The following is a 23,331-nucleotide window of genomic DNA, read 5'->3' as shown; positions in this document are numbered from 1 at the left end:
GGTAATTGCTTGTATCGAGGCTGTCAATGTCTTCGATAAAGGCACATGTAAGTGTGGTGTCAATGAAATTCTATTTCTATTCATGACATATAGATATTTTGGTCAGCTATGCATTGGGAAGTCCATTTGATAAACTCAAGCGATATAGTTGTCCGGCAGAGACACATCAGTTTTGACATTAAATGGCAACTAGTAAGATGGGAACGAAGAAAAGCAATATTTGGTCATTCTTGACTATGTTTTCTAACGGAGTGTTAGGTAACCACTCCAAGCCGGGTTCAGAACACCTCGCGTACTTTATGTGTCTACTGGTCTCGTCTCCACTAAATGCCTCTTGATTCTAAAATGACAACAGCACTCTTGTTTATATTTTTATTTTATCGTGGTAATAAAATTGCTTATAGAATAGTTCTACATTCTATTCTATATTCTATAAATCGGTCAACATATGCAAGGTTTGAAATCATTACTGATACAAAGTACAGCTATATGACTGTTTTGTTTATCGACCGAAAAAGTATTCAAATAAGAAGAGCTCCAATAATGAAGTTTTCAAACCACAACATTTACTCATCATAACACAACTGATTTGCTCAGAGGGTTTGTTGTTATTCTAATCAATGTAAAACAGCTTCTTTACCTTCGAAATAGTTCGAAATGTTAGCAGATGCTGTTGTTTACCTCTCTCAAGATACCTGACATTCAACTACAATCCAATGCAAGTGAGGTGGTGAGCGACTGCTGCTAAGGTTGGCGAATATTTTCGCTTCCCGACGGAACCCTGCTGGGCCGACACACTGGCAGATGACAGAAGTGAGACTGAGCAATGCAAAACGCTATAGGAAAAAACAGCTATACATGCTAGGACTTCGCCGGGAAAATATGTCGTCTTGAGAGCTCTTCCATCCTTCCGCCACGGTAGGCGTTTCGGATGCCGTTGTTAAATTTGACGCAGCATGAATCTACTCATTAATGAACTTAGGGATCTAGCTTGGAACTACGTATTTACGTAACTTATATGTCAACATTGAACTTTTTGACATGCCTGTAGGGTTCAACTGGTAATATGTGTACATCTCATATTTACAATTGATGCTTTTAAAACCTAAGTCGAAAGTTCTATAATCATTAACAACAAATATCACAAAATCTTAACTCGAGATCATACATGTTTTAACGTTTATGAGAATGTTACAAGTTGTAATGGAGCAACTGAAAATCCTATAGTCCACTTTCTAGTCCACTTTCTACTGCTCAACTTGTTCCACCTGTTACATGGTCGTATATTTGCCGCTGAAACGTTGTGCGACGGTTATTTTCACCCAAAATGTGGTTACACTTTTCACAACTACCCTTGTAGAAACGACGCATCCTCGATATTGAAACCAGTCAGCCACACTTCGTCCTTCTCTCAACATCTTGATTTTAGCATCACTTACAGAATCAAAGTGTAATTAATCTTGAAAACGGGGATCTTGCTCCGCGCGTTTGGTTCCAAAGCCTCAAGAATGAATCGGACCTGGCCATTCTTGGAGTTGAACTCAAAGTTATTCTCGGGCCTGTTCCTGCAGGCACTGTGTCTATGGTGGCGATTCCTGCTCGCTTTCGGGTTCTCCATCCCGTCAATGATTTCTTCATATTTACCATTCTGGCGGTCACGCAAAACCTTTACACCCTTGAATTGTGGATCCATGAAACAGCTGAAAGAAAAATACAAGAATTGATAGGCCTGCAGAGAATGAAGACTACTTAATGAACAGTTTAATTCCTTTGAGACGCGGACACTTGGACCCGGTGTGCTGTCACTGGCTGGTTGACATGTGTAAGAAGTGTTCCCTCTCTACCCTTTAGTCTGGAAGCAAAAGATTCGCTAACAATATCTTTAGGAGTTTCCTTTCCACCAGAGAGCAGACGGTCCTCCGATTGTCGACAGATTGTCGCTGAAATGATGTAACAAATCTTACTCGACATCTTTTTTTAATAGATTTCATCAGCAACATCCACAGCTCACCTGAAATCTTCGCCCCTCTCGCCGTAACTGAAGATCACCTCAAGCGTTCCCTTTGGTCGGTTCCAGATAAGGTAGCCACGATCAGCAGTCAGGACACATGGACTGGAGATTTGCCCGCTGGAACGAAAAAAGGCTTCGATTGATAGGGTTTATTCAATCCATCACGTTCTTTTGTGAGGTTGTTGATTCTAGAAACATCTGTTAGCCAGAAATTCGAGCAGAATTACATTAACCTGGAAACTACATAACAGTTGTTTATTGATAAATGTAACTGGAACAGAAGAATGGACTGGAACAAAAGAAAGGAGCTCACCGGTTATATACATTTCTGTGCATAATGATAACTTTTGGATTTGGGCCAACTTGTTGGATTTTGCCATTTCATCGGTCCAGATTCTCGTACCGGCCTCACCTTACCAATGACTTTAGTAGAAAACTGATTTAACAGACAAGGTAAACAATAGCGCCCAATAATCAGACATGCACTGCTGTAAAGGGTTCGCCAAAACACCTACCATCCAATCCATCGAGAAGCATCACTAGAAGACACTCCTTCCTTCATCTCATCTCCACTATCGTCATCCTCATACCCGACTCCATTCTCAGGAGGAGCCATTTCATCAGTGAACATATTGAAGGTGACCACCTGTTTCTTTCGCCGCCGGCCAACCCCCGGTGAAGTTGAATGTGTCTCAGTCTCGCCTTTATATTTTGTTGACCGCCTTAACGTCGGGGATTTCGGTTGTAGATCAAAGTTAGGGGCTTCATTATTCATATCAAAGGTCATCTTGTTGTGTTTCCCGATGGAATCTGATTCGGATTTTATGTTTCGCGTCGATCGCCGAGGAGTTCCTGGTGACCGGTTGAGGTCAACTTGGCGTCTGGACGCCAAGTTCTGTGTGCGACTCGTACCAAGAGGGACCAGAGACGTGTTCTGCTCCAACAGGCGTTCTGTTGAAATATTTGGTCGGTGACCCATGGCGGGTGAAAGGCTCATGCTGGAAAACTTGCCAGTTAGGTTAGACCTGGGCTTCTCGTATCGATGTGACGTGCAGTGGCTATGTTTGGCACCCAGTGACGGACTCTTGACGCATCTATTCGTCGGCGTGTCCACGGAGTACTTCGAAGGGTACGAGTTCTTCCCAAAGCTTGTCGGAAGATATAACGCACCCGAGGAACCAGGCAAAACATGCTTGCTTGGACTGTAGTAGTCGTCTGAAGTGTAGTAGTGCGACATGCCTGGTATGACTTGATATCTTCTCTTCACGCGGCCACTTTCTTGAATCTGAATATCCCCCTGGCGATCCCTGCAAAGACAGAAGTAGACAATGACATTAGTGTTACTGTGGCAATAACAAGGTTGGAAATGGTTGAGTCCGCATTACATGTCTTCATGGCATCCTGACCTTGTTGTCGTCCTGGAAGCAAACGCAAGAAGGCGGTTCGTCCTTCTTGATGGCTAGACTATATTGATTGCAATGAGCTAATTGCGGTACGATCATTTTGAGCAAGACATCTCGCACGAAGATCATTATGCATCAGCAAGCAGTGTGGCAACACAAAAAGAAGTTGTTTCACGTTATGATTGCTTCCTTAGCAAAAAAATGCATATTTGTGAACACGCAATACTTCACCAATCCGCGCCAATTACCGATGTTGCCTTCTAGAACTCTCCACCTGTCAAAACTGTAAGTTTTCAAGATGGAGAAGAGAAAATGATGTGGCCAACTCGGCTAAGTACTGTTAGTTTTTAACAGACAGATGATCAAAATAAGATCATAAAAAAAGGTTGACTACTTGAATATGTTCCATGTACCGATCATAGCCTAAGGTAAATTCCTCATCCACCCTCAGATCCCACCGTAATTGAAGTCCTTTAGATAGTGATGACTCTTCACAAAACATTCTTTGAATAATTTTGATTGACACGTTCTCAGAAATTCTAAAAATCGGTTACCGTAGCTTCTTTTGCCTTTATTTTCATATCAACGCCAATTTGAACCAATTAAGAGCCAGGCTTTCCTATCTGGCCTCCCGCCTCGCCTGGAATGTGCCTACGAGAATGTAGCTAAGAAACTAGATTGTGCATAGATCTATAGCGCACCAGACAGCTTCATAACGGCTTTGGAGATGAAAAAAATAATAGAGAGTTATCAAATATATTTGATCGAATTGCTGCACATGGCATATATACCTGTCAGTACCGCTGCTGGTATGATATCTTTGGTTCGTTTTTTAGCAAAAATAGCATTCAACCTACGAAATCAGGCGCAGGTAGAGAATGGCCTTTTGACGATCGTTTTCTCTGCTGATCAAACTTAACCGAGTGATGCGTCTGCTATCACCCGGCCCCCTCCATGCTAAGAATTCGTCTGTAAAATAAGCTCAACCCAATTTTTGATATAGCTAAGGAGCTTTTACTCTCTTGATTGCTTCGAGAGACGAATATTTTCTTTCTCCATCTTTCCCTGTTCCATTTTCAAGCAATTGACTAAGCAACTATGTTTACAGTATGCCACCTTGCTCATCACCTTGCCCGAAGGCCTGGCCAGGAGGCGTCTGAGAGAACATGGATCTGGGTGAGGTATTGGCATTGGTTCCCGTAGCTTCTTCAAACCTGTTTGAGATTGCGCCTGAATCAATTTATTTGATAGTGGAAAGAAGCTCTGATCAACGTGTCCCCACATCATAGCTTCGGGGATCAATCCTTTCTCTTAAGAATATCGATTCCGGGTGCTACTTGAGGTTAGGGAGAAGCGAGCGCACCAGGCTTGGTGGTTAAAGTGATGAGGTTTTGCCCCAGTGTCTACGTGAAGAGAACAACCTGCTGAACAGCAGTATTAACTATCAAAGATATATGACACGCTGTAATAATAACAACCATCATCAATCTCCTCCTATGTAAGATATCACATTCATCTTATAACCTAAAAAAAGAGTTTGTCTGAAGATAATGCGCGAATTGGTGGGAAGTTTTGGTAGGCCAAACTCATATTTATTAAAATGGACAGGAAAGTAAAATGGAAATAAAGGGAAAATAGTTCCTACCATGTCGGTTGCATTTCCCAGTGCATTTCCCGAAAAACTAACATCTTGGCGAGTCCGTGGAGGCGAAGAGAATGTTCTATCCACAATGACGAATTGTTCAACGAGTTCAGAAGTAGATAAACAGCGTACCAGCCATTTATCAAAATCAACTCTTGGGAAGGTAAACCAATGAACTGCTAGTCTATCAGCTCTCGAAAGAAAATTTCACGTCATCACCTTCTTAGCCTCTACAGTATAGATGCGTGATGGATCTATTTGAACTTGGAGCTTCCAGATCAGACGTTAAACTGAAAGTATTCTGTCTTAGGCATGCCAGATGCAATATCCTGAGGGTTGTTCGCAGAGATCAGCAGTTAAGCAGCAAAGGAGGCTAGCTGATGGGTCTATAGGAATTATTACACAACGATCATTTACAGCTTATTTTCTTATCAGTTGAAAATATCGTACCTTATCCTGCCTAAATGGCAACATTTTGACATTTCAACCTTCTTACCTCAACAACTTGGCATATGCATCACTCTTATCTAACTACTTAATTGTTTATGTGAGCTGAGTTCACCATCACGTAATAGAATATCACAACATTTGTCTAAGATTAACATCATTCGTGGAGTTGCCAAGGTAAATGTTGTGCTTAATGCCACAGTATCGTGAAATGCGAGGCAATGGCCTCAGATGTAGCTCAACAAAATATCTGAATTGCAATAAAAATAGCTCTAAGTACTCAGATAAACAATGATTTAGACACATTGTCAGTTCAGTGGGTCGCCCTGATCTTGGGTATGAACTAGTAATTACTGTTCATACACTTTACTGAAATAACTTTCTGAAATCGGACTGACCATAACCGGCCTTTGACAACATTATCTTGAGAAATTGCAATATGGATGCCCCGCGATTCCTGAGTACCGCAAGAAACCTGAGGACTGTGGTAAACGCAACGCAGGCAGGGCATCTACTATCATTTGTTTTGAAGTTTGGAATTAAGAAGGAAATGTTCACAGCGAACTGATTCGCCAAAACAAATAACAGATTCTGGAACTACTTGCGCAGTGTTTACCACAAGGTTGTTGAAGTAAAGCAATAACCTCTATCATGCCCCGGGATCATGCTGAGCCATGTTGAAATCAACTCCAGAGGATGTTATTTCGTCTGGAGTCTTAAAAATGGAATGCAATCATTTAGGTGAAGGCTTCTTTGCGAGTGCTTTAGCTCAATGTTACGTCCACAACATACGCAGGCCAACACACAGGCTAATACGTCGCTTGAAGGCATAAGTTTTCTCAGTCATGCTATTTGTATTTACGTTCTTCTTGCCATAACGAGTAATGTTGAAGGAGGAAGAAATCATTGACCTTACAGATTCTAGGTTTGACCTAGTTTGCCATTTTCAAAAACAAATTTCGTCCCTTGCAGTTTCTCGTTATATGGTTGAGACATCAGAGAAACACACATGCCACCAAGAATCTATACTTGATGCCACTATGGACAAGCTTGTCACAAGCATACCCTACTATACAGGCAAGTCCAGTGGTTACGTCTGAAACACTCTGCATAATAAAGGGAATGATCAATAGACTAAATCAATTACCTCAATTGACCCATAAGCCCCCCACGCGTGTCCACTGTGCATTCATTAGCATGTGCTTTATACAGATCCATTGTCCATTCTCGTGAATTTAGGGGAGGTTTCGAGGAGAGATTTTGCTCGATAAACCCCGCTTCATATAAATTGTTAAATTTATCAGCTATGCACTGAACAAACTTAGTAAAGTTGTGATATTCGACATCCATTGCACGCGTATCCCTTTCGAACCGGATGCAAGGCATCCTCAGTGCGATGAACCAAATATTTGAATACCAGAAAACAACCCCCATTCCTTGGTAGTTGTTTTGAAGAGGATACCAAGGTATACCCCGTCCCGCTGAGCCCAACTTTAACTTTGATCTCGAATGACGAGGTATCTCGTCTATCTCATCTCTATTCGTATCAAATTCGAAATAAATCTGCCCATTTTTCATGACTCCTTCGAACTTCACAACAATACTGGGGTTTAAAGTGGGCTACCTGTTTGTTGAAACATACATGAAGGTCACCCACTGTACGATACTGGTAGATATTTTATTTGATCTTGACTGTTGATGATAGCCGGCGAGCTTTGCTCTTTTGAGTCGTATTTTAAGCACAGATTTGCAATGGTTTAGGCAACAAAATTCAACACAGCCGAGCATCCATAATGCAGTCAATGACATGGAATAAACTTTCAGCTTACCCAAAAAAACACGTGTCTTTGACCTCTCCTTTTTCGTCAAGAAGGGGTTGGTAGGCATAGTAAGAACCCTTGAAGAGGCTGATCCTTGTCATGTTCAGGGACGTACGCTTTTGAAACTGCTGATGTATATGTCCTATCATGGTCCATTGTGAAATGCAACGTGGCTATACCACCGGTCGACACTGATCTGCTGATCGGATCGAGAAAAATCAACGATATTTTCACTGTCTATCAGAAATTCCAAGCAGCTTGAAAGGTAGAAGTCTGAATTTCAGCTGACCCGAAAAATATGCTTTGGTGACCTCTCCTTTTTGTCAAGAAGGGGCTGATAAACATTATTAGAACACTTGAAGAGGCTGATCCTTGTCTCGTACAGCGACATACCATTCTGAAATCGTCAGAATATTTGTCCTATCCTGGTCCGTTGTAAAATGCAACGCGGCGTTACCACAGGCACAGCAGATACTGATGAGCTGATCGGATCTAGAAAGTTGCATGATATTTTCATTTTATGCTATATCAAAAGTATTCCTTACAAAACAATAGCAAGGGATGAAAATTTCAGGTGACCCGAAAAACATGGTTTGGTGACCTATCCTTTTTTTTCAAGAAGGGGTCGGTAGGCATGGTAAGAACCCTTGAAGAGGCTAATCCCTGTCTTGTTCAGGGAGGTACCCTTCTGAAATTGCTAATATATTTGTCCTTTCATGGTCCGTTGTGAAATGCAACGTGGCTATATCGCAGGTCGATACTGATCTGCTGATCGGATCTAGAAAAATACATGACATTTTCATTGTTATATCAGATATTCTATGAAACCCAATAGGATGAAGTCAACACTTCAACCGACCAGAAAAACACGCATTGGTGACTATTCTGATTTCTCCTTTTCTGTCAAGAAGAGGTCAACAAGCATAGTAAGAACCCTTGAAGAGGCCGATCCCTGCATTGTTCAGGGACATACCTTTCTGAAACCCTTCTGAAATGGTCGTGTACTTCCCAAACGAACGTTATGGTAACGGTAACGAGTAACAAAGGTCTGCTTTTGACTTCATGTTGGCTTGATCTCCCTCTTGCGTGCTCTATATCAATGAACCCCTTGATCGGAGTTACTATCTCTACAATCAGACAAGCCATCATGTCATGTAACATCGTTAACAGCTCATCCTCGCTGGGGGCTAATAACTGAATTGTTTTGATCGAGGAACGCACCTTGAAAGTGATAGACACGCCATAATCCTCTAGGTCTGCCAGCCTTTGAATTATTTTGAAGTAGGCGTACACTCGATGCTAAAGAAATAAAAGAATTCCCGAGCCACATCGAGAATGTGTCAGTGATATACATGTATGTTGCAAACAAGCGCGTTCAGATGTTGACTACGCTCTTAGAAATAAAACTTTTGACTTTTTGAAAATTCTTTAATAATTCTTCGGCCAACACAAATGGCAATTCATAAAGGTGTTTCAGCGAGATAAAAACCAAGTTCGGGTTATTAATAATAGGTTCATAAAAAGTGGTTTGTTTGTAAGATGGTGTTTATTGTTGGAAACAAACATCAGCGGTATCGTTCATAGGCGAAAACCGATGAGAGCAATGTGTTAGGTGTCATGAAATATGATCTCATTGCATCTGATAGTCATCATCATTTTAAACATGTTTTACCTTTGGCTATGTTTTCGATCTTTATTTGATGCAACAACCATTGTTCAAATTCATATCGTGACAAACGAAACATTCATTATTCTTCATATACCCATGCTACTTTATGTAACCCATGCTAATATGCCCTTGGAATTCGTCATAACTGTTTGGCTTATCTTCTGGTAGACACTGCATGTTCTCCGTCTTTCTGCAATTGGCTTTGTACAGCGTGAAAATGCTTCCGTAGTGGTTATGCATTCCGGAGAACCTACGCTTACACCAGATATCGGCCATTCTCTGTTGTCTAGACTACTCACTTACATTCCAAGCCTCTGCTCACCTGTTGGGTGACACAGTGTGTGCCATACCAGAGAGGCCCATCCCCCTTCCCGGCCGGTCGGTAGATAGCATTCACTCACATTTGTATTTCTATCTGCCGATAACAAGAATACATTATACGAGTTATTTAAACGATGATTTATGTCCCACCCCCGCGAGTTGGTGTAAACTTACCCTAAAGGTATCGCTTACCTTTTTATACCTGCTTAACTGATGACCTGTGGTATGGTGCAAGCTACTTCCTACTCGATATAGTATGCACATTTTTTAACTTCACGGATGTAAGTATTTTGTTGGCATCATGTTAATCTATGCGAGCGTTGTATAAACACAAGCCGACTTCATGACAGCGACATAATACCTGTGTAGGCGAGGAGCCTTATAAATAAATTAGAGCCTGGCAGAGTAAAAAAATGCAACGGCGACGACCAAATCGAAAACGCGCTTTCAGGAATTAGTCATTTATGGCAGTACATGTTGAATCAAAGTCAGAGTAACATTAAGTGAAAATTTTCACCATATTTTAAAGCTTTACGCATTCCTTTAGTCAAGCAACTACATGTACTTACTTTCGCCTGCTAACCTCACAATGACACCCAATGCGTCCGGCACGACGACACTGCATTCGTCGGTACTGTCACATGAGTGGAACTCTGAGGGACGGATAAAAAACAAAGGGCTTGGAAACTAAGAATGAGGCAGGAGACCAAAGAATGTTTTCAAAGTCTATCACTGCATTGAAGGGAAGGGGACAGGAATGTTTGAGTGTTCGGATCTTATTGATATTCCCTCTTCTTATGAAATTTCCTCAATGAAATTCTAATATCGGATCGGTTTTCAAACTCACCTCCTCCTGCTCCACTTGCTGTTATGGGCTTGAAGCCTTTCACCCTGAAGTGTGTAATCCAGATACAATCCAACTCGACCGAAAATGCCAAATGAAGTCCATCGTCTTAAAAACAACTGTTATATACCCGGCTGTCACTCAACATCGTATCACGAGTCACGTGGTTAAATTTGATTTTGATCACCTGAATCAAAGCCGCCCAGCGCCAGGTGAACGGAATCTCTTCTTGCTGCTGCTGGTATTTCTATTTACATTGTTGCTGTAAATTAGTTATGCTAACTATGTTTTAAAGGTGCACTCAACATACATGTATCATTGTGTGGTAGCAGAAATATATCCATTCTTGGTGTAGATTCTTCTGGGTATAATCAAGGAGAATCCACTTTGTTAAATATCGACCTGAGGTCTTACTAATCTTAACCGAAATCTCCACCATTGCGAGTTATGCTTGCGATAGTCTGACGGCGAACTTGCGATAGGGGTGCAATGAAGTTTCAGTATACTTAAAAGCAACTCGGCAGACAAAGGTTCAGCGATTCAATCGTAAGTGCAGCCCCGACCGACTGGGGGTGACCAGAAATAGAACTATCCAACCACACCCTATCGCATACCCATCGCAATGGTGAATTCCCTACTTTGGTAAAACAAATCAGCATTGTAGGAATTCGAACGAGTGTTGTGGGACGCCGCTAAGCAATAAACAACGGAGCATCTCACTTGCCATACTCACTAGTAGAACCGTGTCACAGCTGAGCCTCACTACTGCATTCAACCACACTCACTTCTTCATTCAACCATACTAATCACCCCACACTGAGCAACATACCGTAGAACTGTAGAACTAGCCTGCAGGTATATACTCACCCGTATCTAAAAGGCAGTCCAACTCGTGACAGCATTTCAGTCCTCATCCTTGTTTGAGATAAACCTCAGTCATGAATTGATAGTCTCAGCTTTAAACTTGAAGTAAGCAGTTTTGACTGACATCATGTAAGTTCTTGAGGAAAACTCTTGCACAAACCTTTGCGTTATTCATCACTTTTAGAACGAAGTTAAGAACTGAATCTGGTGTAAAGTTTTTACAGGATTGCTCTGAGATGTTCGTTAAGATCTTCTCGTAAAATGGCAGTGACAGTCATTGATTGCTTTTAAAGACATCCCTTTAGGAATACGAAAAGGAATATGGCAAACAAGTCACCGAGCAGATCCTTACCTGCAGTTTGTGTAGAAGTAGCTGCGAATGCAAATATCGTCGGTGTGGTAGGAGGCACCGCAGGTGGAGTCACGCTGGTCGTTGCGGTCATGGAACGTGTAGGCACGGTTGTCGTGGTGGTCGAGTGAGGCGTTGTTTTCTCTTGTAAGTTGTTCGTGGTGGTCGAGAGAGGCGCAAGTCCGCTGATCGTGGTCAATGACGGAGGCGCTGTTGTTTTTGGCCCAGTCGTGGCAGTTGTGTCGGTCGAGGAAGGGACTGATGCTCCAAGTTCGGCGGTCGTGGGAGATAACGATGATCCAAGTCCAGCGATCGTGGCCGTTGATGGAGGCGCTTTCGTTCCCGGCCCGGTGGTCGAAAGAGGTACTAAGGTTTCAAGCTTGACGGTCGGGGGAGGTGATGTTGTCTCCGGCCAGGTTGTCGAAGTGGTCGAGAGAGATACTGTTGCTCCAAGACCGGCGTTTTTGGAAGGTGTTGTTGTCTCTGGCCATATGGTCGAGGTGGTGGAGGGAGGTGCTGTTTTTCCAAGCCCTTTGGTCGGGGAAGGTGTTTTTCCGCGTGGTGCAACGGTCGTGAGAGAGATACTGCTGCTCCAAGGAGGGACTGTCGAAGGAGGGACTGTCGAAGGAGGGACTGATTTTCCAACCACGTTGGTCGGAAAAGGTGTCGTTGCATCCGGCCAAGCGGTCGTTGTGGTTTTGGGAGGTACTGCTGTTCCAAGTCCGGCAATCGTGATGGTAGATAAAGTTGCTGTTGTTAGACGCGAGGTCGTGGTGGTGGTGAGTGGCGTGGTGGTTGTCACAGCTACTTAAAGCCAAATGTTTTAGATAAATGACAAAGTTTTAAGTTTGCACGTCAAAGAGCAAGGTTCTTTCAAAATGACGAATCAACGGTAAATAAAATATACTCACCTAGCTCTCCGAACACTTGGACTTCACAGAGGGTGAGATATGTTTTCCCTGATTTGACTATGGCCAGGAATCTGCCTTTTTTTGTACACGCCAGTCTTTTGAACCCTCCAGTCTTTACCGGGGTATCCTGGTGGGCACACACTTGACTCTTGGTGTATAACAGATTCGTCCCTGTTACTGGCTGAGAGTTCAACACGACAACATCAAAATTGGACAATCTTTCACCTAAAGTAGAAATCATTCATCTGTTCATTTCAATATTTACTTTAATCTAAATTTTCAAGGTTCAAGATGATAATAGCTCCTCGCTATTGTTCATAAAGCATGACAATTCGGGTGCGGCTCAAGAAAGCGCGTTTATTTCAAATATCAATTCAGGTACTCCTGGACGAATTGGGTTCGTTCTGTCGTATTGATCTGAGTTTCAGGGCTAGGAATTTATAATTTTGTCAATACAAACCAAACCTCGAAGTACCAGACCGTCAAGTATCGATGGTGTGTGAGTGCATCACAACATTTCAGGCACGGATCCGGATCGTGGGTGAGAAATGCAGTGCACGCCCCCTCTTATATCCGCCCCCTGGATCCACCAAGCATATGTCAATGAATTTTTAGCGCTGTCTTTTCGCGATTTTCTCTTGTTAGCAAAATATAATCGCCCAACTCTTACCGTACAAATTCCTATTGTACAGCACCACGCTGGAGATGGAGTATCTAGCCTGCAAATCAACTGCCCACCAGTTATTGCCTAGACCTGCTTGTGTGTGGGTACAACTCTGGCCTTTAAAATAATTCGCCTCAGTGTCACCATCAACTGCTTTCGCGGCATAACCTTTATAATCGTTATCCCTCTGCATGGCAGGTTTTTTAAAGGCGATGTTAGCAGCTGCAAATTGAATTTGATCATTTAAATGTTTCTTAGTACATGTACTGTGATGACAGGAACAGCAACTGCTGTGGGCCTAAGTGATCAATCACATGGCGTTTAAAAGATGGATGCTGCGTATTAAATAACGACACATTGATCATCAACGCAATATTCATTTAGGTGTCAGATCCGCCTGTCACGTGACTGATATATGTTTTGACAGAGCTAACACCTTGACCACCTTAACTCCCCTGTTTATGATATGTCCATCTCGTTGCACACGCGTAGTGATATTTCAGATAGATCTTAGAAATATCGTCCTCAAATGGTACTCCAACCTAGGGATGGTACCTTTCGTCCTTGACCTTTACATACGACATGGATTTGGAGGTCCTGCTGGTTGAACCACGACGACCAAAAGGATGACTTACCGTTGGCGCCAGTCGGTCGTCCCGAGCTCCATGGCAAAAACATTATGCCAAAGATAAATACAGCGAAACTCTGCATACTGAGGTTACAAAAATAACCCAAGTCGTCGTTGCTGATATACTCCGTTTAATGAAGGGAACACTAATGATGACAAAATCATACATTAAACACGAATGTGGCCCACCATCGGAATTCACACACGCTCAGAGTGTCTTCACCTGCCTAGATAACGACCCTCAACAGTTGTCGCAAAACAGTTCACGCCAAAACTTCGATTATTGACCGAGGTTGTGGAACATGGCAGATAATTGGAGCAAATTAAACTCTTGAAATAGCGCATCATATCTGTCAGACAAGTTGAGTTGACTATAGGTACTATTATGCGGAAAGCTCTTATTGATTTTGCCAACATTATTTTCATTATGCATTGGCCACCGCCGCTATTGTTCTTCGTCCACGCGAAAAAATCCTGTTTTTGCCATTATTGTTGATATATTGTTTGTGAAATACAACCGTGAGTTTATAAAGTTCGGGCCCAGGGGTTTTCTTCAAGATAATGATGATAATGATGATAATGATAATGATATTACTAATAAACTACATAGATAATGCAGCCAAATGTTGGGGAGGGGGTGAAACAAGTAGCCCAGTCCAAAATCATATGTGATCCAGGACTGACGTTACTATGGTTTAACGATTTTCTGATAGATGTCGCGACCGAGATTTCAACAAACGTCAATTATGTGTATGAGAATCACACACATCCCCTTCTTTCAGCTCCATCTCAGTTGACGAATATTATGTGTTATCATGTATACATTGACAATAAGCAGATGGTAGTCGACAGCTCACAGTGGTCCTTCAGAGTCGAGTGCTGGCCGTCAATGAATGGGCCCTCAAGAGATAAGTAACCAGTGAACCACACAACTCTGCTTTCTGGTGTCACGTTTTTAATGTTCCCTATGTCACAAATGTTTCCATTCTATCGACATTGAGAGACCACGACGTTTTGATAGGGGACAAAGAGAGAAAGGCGTATATATTTTTTTAGCGATCCCCAAGACAATGAGGGAAATCGGTCTGAACCAGAACGTCCTGTATGTGTACCCTTGTAACAGTAATTTTTCAACATTTATCCTGGAATGAAAGCCATAAGTAGCTGCGCAGACAGACGCAATACTTCATAAACAGATGAAAGGAACTCCTATGTCATAGGCCTTGGCTTCCCCCTCTTAAACATCTTGCCGATTAGGCGCAAAGAAACCCTCAGCTCATCCGCGTTGCTCATCCTGCAGGGGTGCTCCTGACCAACAATCATTCCTCGATTCAACGCATCTGTTGTCTCAGGAACCTGTCGAATCAGTACAATTCATTTGCAAATATCTAGCCTGCTGTCACAAGCTTCTGTTTGCTCGCAAAGACACAATCCGAAATTCGCCTCAAGACGAATTGCGTCACCACGTGGAAACATGGTGAACTGATTTGTCCCGGTCAATTTTCAGTTGCGTTTCGCTCTGTGAGGAGGAGAGACGGTCGTTCCATGCTTGCTTCGTGTTGAAGCAAAATTCTTGATACGTTTAACACACTAAAATTAAAGAATCACACCAAGCTTTACTCCTTGGAGAGATACTTAAACTGGTGAAAAATACCTGTAATGAACAGACGAAGTGTCACGAAGTGTCACCGTCGTCTTATTCATCGCCACAAGGCCAAACATGCGCTTCATTCACAACCAGAGATGGTGCTTACGGCTGCGTACTACTACCCATAATGAAATGACGTCCAGCGATGTTATTGTCTGATCATTGACCGCTTTATTCTGTCAGGGAGTTCTGTCAACAACCTCCAGTTTCGGTGTCCCAACCTGCCATCTGCGAGTGAAGACACGATTTCGACTCAAAGCAGTGGCGCCACCCGCGAAAACGTGTTCAACTGCTGTCTTCAATTTTGCTTTGGTTTGAAAGGCTGGGATTTCTGCTGGGGAAGATAACGGAACCTTACCAAAGTTGAAGATGATATTTTTAAGAAGACGGAGAAGGGAAAATAGATCGAATATTGTGGCTGATGTTCACGGTCACCAAGAACATTTGTGAAACCGGAGTAATCTGTCCTAACTGTTGGAAGAAGTAGTCTTCTGTCTCTTCAGGGAAATCCGTTGGCACCAATTTCTAAAAACTTCTAATGAGTATCTTTGGAATGATATCCGCAAAAACATCCAATGAACGACCAAGATTGCGAGTTGCCACGAATTACGTCCTCGCTCTAATCATCCCCAAACGTGGCGATGACGTCACCTGCTGTGAGCCGCTTCTTTGAGTGCAGTCTCCTGCATTGCATAATCTAGAGTTAATTGTCATTAAGATGAGCGTAGATTGAGGGTTAATTTCTCCGACTTTTTCTGCCGCTAATGAAGCTGTCTTTCATCGATTTGAGACCAGCTGCTGCTAAGACAAAAAGGAAGACAACCTTTTGAAGTTGAAGATAAAGGACGCAAGGTTTGTTAAGACTATGGTTTGTTCTTGATTCAAAGGCACTCCACGCCGTAATCCTTGCCAAAAGATTAGCCTTGGGATACAGATCAATCTAAGTGATTTAAATGAAATAAAATTGAAATAAAACAGTTTAAGGGGGATGAAAATTAACACTTCGCCGCTTGATATGCGATTCCCTACAAATGGCGGGTGGCCTTGAAGTAATATCTCTATTGACATTGTAATAAATGCACGATTATTTTCCGTTTAATTTGATATACTCGGATTCATGTGGCGAGGGAGTTGGAACAGAAAATGGACGAATAAAAATTGGGGTTTGGTGCTCAGCGAGGGTTCCTAATTACCAATTAAAATTAGATGAAATGATTTAATTTGATTTTTGATTTTTACAGTCCATGATTTGGTGTTTTTTTCTGTTTTCCTGTCGTTATTTCGGATGGTTGGATATCAAATAACTTCAAGGATGCCTTCATGGATAACGAACGCAATCGTCATATTGTTCATGACATTCTCCCAAGTATTGACACGCCGGCGCTTTATGGGATGCGTCTGGAGATTACATGTCATTCTCTTTTTCGCGTATTGGTCATGTTGTATCATCAATTTGTCATAGTCTGGTCAGAGTGGTAGAAAAAGGCCACAGAATGACTATGTCATACGTCTGACGTCATCATCCGTCTCAACAGCAACCGCGCTACTTCATGACATCACTAAAAAACTATTTGCATAATTGTGCCGCAAAATATTAATCGCATCTGAGTCACACCGCTGAGAATATTCCAAAGAAAAAATATGCCAAGTTTATTGTTGCATATAATCGTAACGGTCGCGTTTATTAATCTTGCGCTAATCCGCGCATGCGTGTCAATCCCCTGCACCAGCTGCGAAGACGACACTTCAAAGTCACGTGACAGTGGTTGTGTTTCTTATTGTTTCAGTACCTAGAGATTGTCTCCCTGGCGTCTTGAAAGGTACAAGAGCCATAAACGGACCATGGCAATTAATTATCACATTAGGGCGCGATAAAGGGCACCACTATAACACCCTTAAGCCCATTAGGACCCTGTTTCAATATTTTCTTCGACACTGAAAGTGGCGGTTAATGTTTTAGATTAGCCCCTTATGTCGATAAATGGTGAGATGTATGGAGTGTCAGCGTTGAGAATGGGTTGACCAATCTGTTGTATGGCTGTTGGAGGAAGATGACAAGTCCGGTCAACTTTGTCTTGCATAACCGTTGCACAATATTTTTGTCTTTTCCTAGGCGGACAAAGAAACTGGCCTTGGGTGTTGTATTTGCAACATCTTCCTAAGAGAGAACAATGCATACACTTCAACTCTCTTACATTAGAGTCTTAGGAGTTTTTGAATTCTCTTCTTTTAGTCGACCGCTGCCTTGAGATGAGGAGTGAACTGCACGATTACAAGCACTGTGTATGTGACCGTGAAACCAAGAAGGAAGCATCGATACCTCTTCCCCTCCAACTATAAGGATACCGCATCTCTCACCAGTTAGGTTCCAGGATTGCCAAGGCGTTCTCTGTCGTCGTAATATTTTCGGGAACAATGCCATGTGTCCGTGAGCACTTGGTGAGTGCCGCCCTGACGACCATCTGGAAGAGCTGAGAACCGCCACTCAGGTACTCCACAACATCTCTGATTAACACATCAATAAACCTGTCCAGTTAATGGCCGACTGTTAATCAAACGAGATTCCATTCAATGAATTTGATATAAAACAAATAATGGCGTTGTCGTCTGGTTCGATTAACGGCCTAAAACGACGTGGAAGAAAACAAGAAACGGAGAAATATATCTATAGCGTTTGATTGTCGACATGCCTTGAGACATTTAGTAAGGTTTTGTAACAACGCTTGTTTGCAGACGACCATTGGTGATTTTAAAACGTGGAAAATCGTCTCTCTGATGATTGTGAAAAGTTCCTGCATTTGATATGACCATTTTCTTGTAATTTGTGACTGATCGTGTAAGTTCCTCCTCTGCTTCGATAGAGCCACAATCTTTCAAAGATGGTCAAACGCGAAACAGAAGTCAGACTCGTCAAATCATGAATGAAGTTGTGGTCTTTTAACGATCATAATCTCACGCGCTGCCACTTAGGAAGCAAGCCTGGTTAACCGCCGCGGAGCTCCCAAGGGGCGCACAACCCTCGCCTCACCACGCGCCGCCCGTTCAGCATCCGCGCGGCTATCGTCCCCCGAGACCCGCGATATTATCCCGGTAATTTTTCGGCGGCGTCCCGTAAAGAACCGACGGAAGTTGCACTAACCTGTGCTAATGAGGGGTGAGTGGTTATGCTGAATGAAGCGATGGCAAATAGGAAATAATTGAGGGTTGTGAGACAATGAGGTATTGGTGATGGGGAAATATGAGGACATGCTCTATATTGATGAAGAAAGGATGATACAGTGTCCGCCGCCACTGGCGTATGATACTGACAGTGGGAGACACAACCATCCCGCCCGAATCAGTAACACCAGGCCAATGGAAAAGAGACAATTATAAAAGATGTTATACGACGTTTAGAAATGAGAAGACCCTACACTAAATACTATATTCATGAGCTCAAGGACGCCGGTACATTTCAAATTTCGTCTAAATACTTTCGAGCCACAAAAAAATGCTTCTGATTGAATAACGTTCAATACGGCTTCTTCCCTCGTTAGCTGTCCTCCGTACCTTATGGTTTATAATTCCTTATCTCTCACAGCATTGAATGATATAAATATTTCGAGGAAGGTCCACGTCATCTGTCGTGTCTTTCGTATTCTATCCCGTCTGCTACCCCCTGGACCTGCCGGACACAATAGCCACCCTGTCCAGTTTGACAATTACTCGTCACTTGTCTTGAGTGTAATTAGAGATGTGTTGGCTATAAACAATGACCATATTGGTATCGTCTGCCGTCTGTGGCGTCCCATCCAGTGGCGCGTGCGATGACGTGAAACGTATGTGAAGTGAGACACGTGGAAAGCTTGATGCATTGTGACACACTCTGGTGACATTGTTGGACATCGTTTTGATTTGAATATGATACGATTCCGAGGTATGATACCATTGTTGTTATCATATCATCTGGTCGCAACACTGAGGTGCTACCGCCTGGTTCTTAGCGTCTCATCTCTAAGACAAGACTCGGGTGGGCTGGACACAAAAGAACCTCTTCGAGTAATTTGGCCAACGACCATGTGATAAATTGCACAGTGGACAATATGTGTTGATCTGAATTTGACAGGCTTGTTCATGATATTATTTCATGTTTCAAAGCCACAGATGCCATACTCTGTAATAATGTCTACACTGGTATAGACAGTGGAAATGGCCTCGTCCCTCCGGACGAAATCGGGCTGTATTGTGAACCTGTCTCATGTCCAGCGCAAGCTGTAAATGCAATAGGCGAGGTCAACTTAACTGCTCCGCCGAAATTGTCACATCCATCAGAAGAATTGGATGCTATCGTCGAACGAAACGATGTCCATGGTTTGGTATTCTCTCCTTCAACTTAGGATTCGAGATATATGATCAGTAATTGAAGATGAAATAGTGACGCAATAATGGTGTCCTTAGAGACAAGGGGTGTATATGGCTATCGGATATCAATGAAAGGGAATTGGCTCCATTCATGATGTCATCAGTGCAACGGAAACCAACACCACCACCACAATTAGAATGACAGAGCCAGTTCTAATTGATAACATAGAGTTGGAGAAGAACAAATTGTGTAAGATCGTCCGACTTTGTTCTCAATCAGATCTAATTAAACTCCCCAGTGATCTTCACCCCGGCTAATTAGTGACGAGCAGGCTAATTAGAGGAATGGTACGGGATTTAATGTCATTTATGACGTATCATCGGGGCTGGATTAGACAACCAGCGCGACTCAATAATAATACGTTTCGTCTTTAATGAAGGTTTATATGTCTGTTGGTAATTGAGCGTGGTAACGGCATTTGACTCTCATGCCACAACCATTCAGCTGACGGTGATTAGAAAACTTTCCTCAGGTTTTGGTCAATGCGATTTATCTGGAAAACAAACTGATTTGAGTTTGAATTTGAATCTATCAAACACGATAACATTACCTTACAATACTTTTAAACAGCAGATGACACTATGCGTGCCATCAGTGTCCCGGATGTTAGCAAGCCCCATCACGTGATCAAGACAATCCACAAACCCAACAAGACCAACAAAATCAAATTAAGCGAATTAGCACAATCCAAAATTCAATTTTCATATTTGCGTTGCATTGCACAAGTTTTTGAAGTGGTTGGTCTGCTTCATTTGATGAGATTTAATTAGAAAAATAACGTGTCGTCTGCTCGCCCAACAATGGCCGCAGATCCCACAGCTGCCACCGAAAAATCCACCAATTAACTTTTAATTTTACAATTGTTTTGTAGTATTCGGTATTTACAGCTTTTTTCAAATTATTGCACATCAAAATTAAATTACGGGTTTTTTTTAATCCGCATGCTCCTTATGGTGTTTTTTTAGGTCGCACCGCGATGTCATTTGTCACTTCTAATCATAATCCAGAATTACTATCTTCGTTGTGATCCTCTTGAATTGTACTGAGACGCGGAAGAATACAAGGTAGGAGTATGTCAGGATGCACTATTACAAACTACAATTTACTTGTAATATGACATAATATACTCCTAAACAAATTGCCTGACTCAATTTTTGGAGAAAGTTAGATATCTGTCTATCCCAACTCGCATCCACCTGATACACCTTCTGTAAAAGTGCCTATCTCATTGGCAATATATTTAGGAGCGTGACGCTATGATAAATCAACGTATCCCGGGATGCACCAGCCACGTGGCCGGAATGTCAGGTTGTATTTTGTCGGGATTCAAGGATCTTTATGCAATGATTAACTTTGTGGGATACACATGTTCAATCGATTCCTTCCGGAGTTGCACTTCACACATCCGTCCCTACTGCCGCTAGGAATAATAGTCCGCGCATCAAGCATATGTTTTGACACGTGACCAGCATACGTCTGCTTCTGATGTGACATGCGCACTCCTCCTAATGGCACGTGCGGACAACAGACGGCGATGGCATGCACGATGGCGCTGTCGCGAAAGCCTACAGCCAGGTGAAGTTGGACCAACTCAGACCTTCATGTAGTAGACCCTCGGACCGACTAGACCTTCCATTTCCCCGACCGTTATTCAGCATCCACATCAGGCGATATTGCCTCATGCTCACGAAAATAATCTAATATTTGATTTCAAACTGCAAAATGTGGTGAACACAGGGTTTTTTCTTTCCAAGGCAATTTCAAGTCGTGATAAACAGAGACCCTGTGAGTGATATCGCAGGCGGCATGCCAATATGCCGTGATATATTATGGAAAACATTTAGCTAATGCTTCTACCAGTGATCTTGTGCTATTGCAAACAAAGTGACATTTTTTGGCTTGACGGTTTATTGCAAAGTGTCACGCAAATTTAAAAATTGGGTTCTTCAACTCAAATTTTCTTCAAAAGCCAGAACATGTTTTCATCTCGAAACAGAATAAAAACTGAAATTAGTCTGCCCTTTGCAGAATTCTTTGTAGTATTTAAGGCAAATTAGACTTTTCAACTGTAATCTTCGGGATCAGTCAGTCACGTTGTGAATTTCAGTAAAACCACGTGCACCATTCTCAAATGTTTTGCTTCCGAAATCGATTGAAAAGATACCCTTAGCCTAGAGAAGCCAAATCACAAAAGCAGTAATTCTCTCGACTATGATAAATCTAAGTCGTATTCCCCGCAGTGACAACTAAAGAAAAACGTGTTTGGACAATAATCAGATAATAGTCCATTATATTTTTGATGTGTGGACCATGTGACATGATTGTTCCCCTCCGCTTGATAACGCGGCGACAGCTTGCCTCCATTCCAAAATGTGCGAGTTTTCCCGAGAATGTGGTTATGCGCGGCAAACCTCAAGATGCAATCATCAGTTGTTGTTCAGTTGTCTTGGTCATCGTCTCATAGCTGAACCAATCACTGCACAGGATCATAAGAATCAACAATGTCACGGTCTGGAGACCAACGAGAGGAATTCCAGATTCGTGACTTACTGTCATGAATAGTTCACGGGAAACCCAGCTGGACATCACAACCGGGTCAGCTGGTACACTATCTGGCTGTCGGTTGACGATCTTTTTCATCCGGCGTTAATTCCAATTTCAGGACCTAGAAACCGGCAGGTGAAGTGATAGAAATAGTATGTAAGATAAAAAAATAATGAACACAAGTCATTTATCGATGTACATGTACATGTATATTCATGAATTCTCGTAGATCAGATGCCGGTTTGTTGGGACATAACCCGACACTGGTACGTTCTTCACTAGGAGATTGACGTGCCATAAGACGACTGAACCATCTGCTTCTCAAACCCCTAACCAAAATGAGCCAAATGCTGTATCATTTCATTTGAAAATCGATCTTATATTCCACAGATTATTTCAGCTTCGAAGATCATGCATCTGCCTCCATGCTATCCTATGCATGCTTCCCGAAATTGGTGGCTTGCATTGGAACTAACTTTTTCCCCCTTGTCCGTCATCAAATGCATTCAAGTGTGATGGTCAACCATGACTATCTCCTTTGTCCCTCCACCATAAGGCCCAGTTTCCCCTTATGACATCACTATTTCGGACACTCAGCGCCCCATTTCTGGAAAGGTGTATAAGGAAAGAGAAATACGCGGGGCGCATGGAGAGAAAGTGAAGACATCCTGCTGGGGTGGGAGCCCTTAACAAGTTAATGTGACCTTGAATAGTTAGATGTTAAATTGAACAATTCTTATTCATTTAGTTTATTATTCAAAAAGTCAAGAAAAGTGTCTCTTGGCGATTCTAAATGAAGTTAACCTTGGAAAAATGCTAAATTTATTGAATTACCTTAAAAATAAAACTGAAGTGAGAGGACGTGCAAAACAAGAGTCTTAACGGGGTTCGGAAAAGAAGGCTGTTTAATATCAGAAAAGCTTAGAGAATAATGATGGGTTTGCTGTAATAGGACACTGATCACAACTGCCCATCTCTGTCCAAGTCACAACATCAGAATGTACCACGCTTTCATAAAAGAGCTGGATTATTATAGTGGTTTACTGAAGCATCAAAAACAACGCCTCGTATGTCTTACGTTTACCTCTTACCTCACAGTTAAAAGAATTCAATCCGAGCACAACAAACGGTCTATTGTCTTCAAACAAAGCCCACTGGCAACTA

The 23,331-nt window shown here is 42.3% G+C and overlaps 2 protein-coding genes across 6 annotated transcripts; both read right to left on the bottom strand.

Moving 5' to 3' along the window:
• Positions 1 to 385: 385 nt before the first annotated feature.
• On the bottom strand, positions 386 to 11,119 carry LOC135484696 (uncharacterized). Of its 5 annotated transcripts, none has more exons than XM_064766335.1 (5): positions 10,161 to 10,369; positions 9,883 to 9,966; positions 2,527 to 3,318; positions 2,012 to 2,128; positions 386 to 1,700 (listed from the first exon to the last, which is right to left on the bottom strand). In XM_064766335.1, the coding sequence occupies exons 2-5, from the start codon at positions 9,936 to 9,938 to the stop codon at positions 1,436 to 1,438; spliced, it is 1,230 nt and encodes a 409-aa protein (XP_064622405.1). In that variant the 5' UTR covers positions 9,939 to 9,966; positions 10,161 to 10,369; the 3' UTR covers positions 386 to 1,435. The 5 variants fall into 5 exon arrangements, with proteins under 5 accessions (XP_064622405.1, XP_064622404.1, XP_064622406.1 ...); XM_064766334.1 differs by lacking the exon at positions 10,161 to 10,369 and adding an exon at positions 9,315 to 9,407 and having other exon boundaries at positions 9,883 to 9,955; XM_064766336.1 differs by lacking the exons at positions 9,883 to 9,966; positions 10,161 to 10,369 and adding an exon at positions 11,025 to 11,119.
• Positions 11,120 to 12,243: 1,124 nt separating this feature from the next.
• On the bottom strand, positions 12,244 to 13,623 carry LOC135484453 (fucolectin-like). The gene is made up of 3 exons (XM_064765935.1): positions 13,581 to 13,623; positions 12,952 to 13,167; positions 12,244 to 12,506 (listed from the first exon to the last, which is right to left on the bottom strand). Exons 1-3 carry the CDS (start codon positions 13,621 to 13,623, stop codon positions 12,244 to 12,246), a joined length of 522 nt encoding a protein of 173 aa, XP_064622005.1.
• Positions 13,624 to 23,331: the final 9,708 nt, after the last annotated feature.

Source organism: Lineus longissimus, chromosome 3 (assembly GCF_910592395.1).
Source record: "Lineus longissimus chromosome 3, tnLinLong1.2, whole genome shotgun sequence".
NCBI classification, from domain to species: Eukaryota; Metazoa; Nemertea; class Pilidiophora; order Heteronemertea; family Lineidae; genus Lineus; species Lineus longissimus.
Note: the sequence above shows the minus strand (reverse complement) of the source record. Positions and strands in the feature narration are given on the sequence as shown.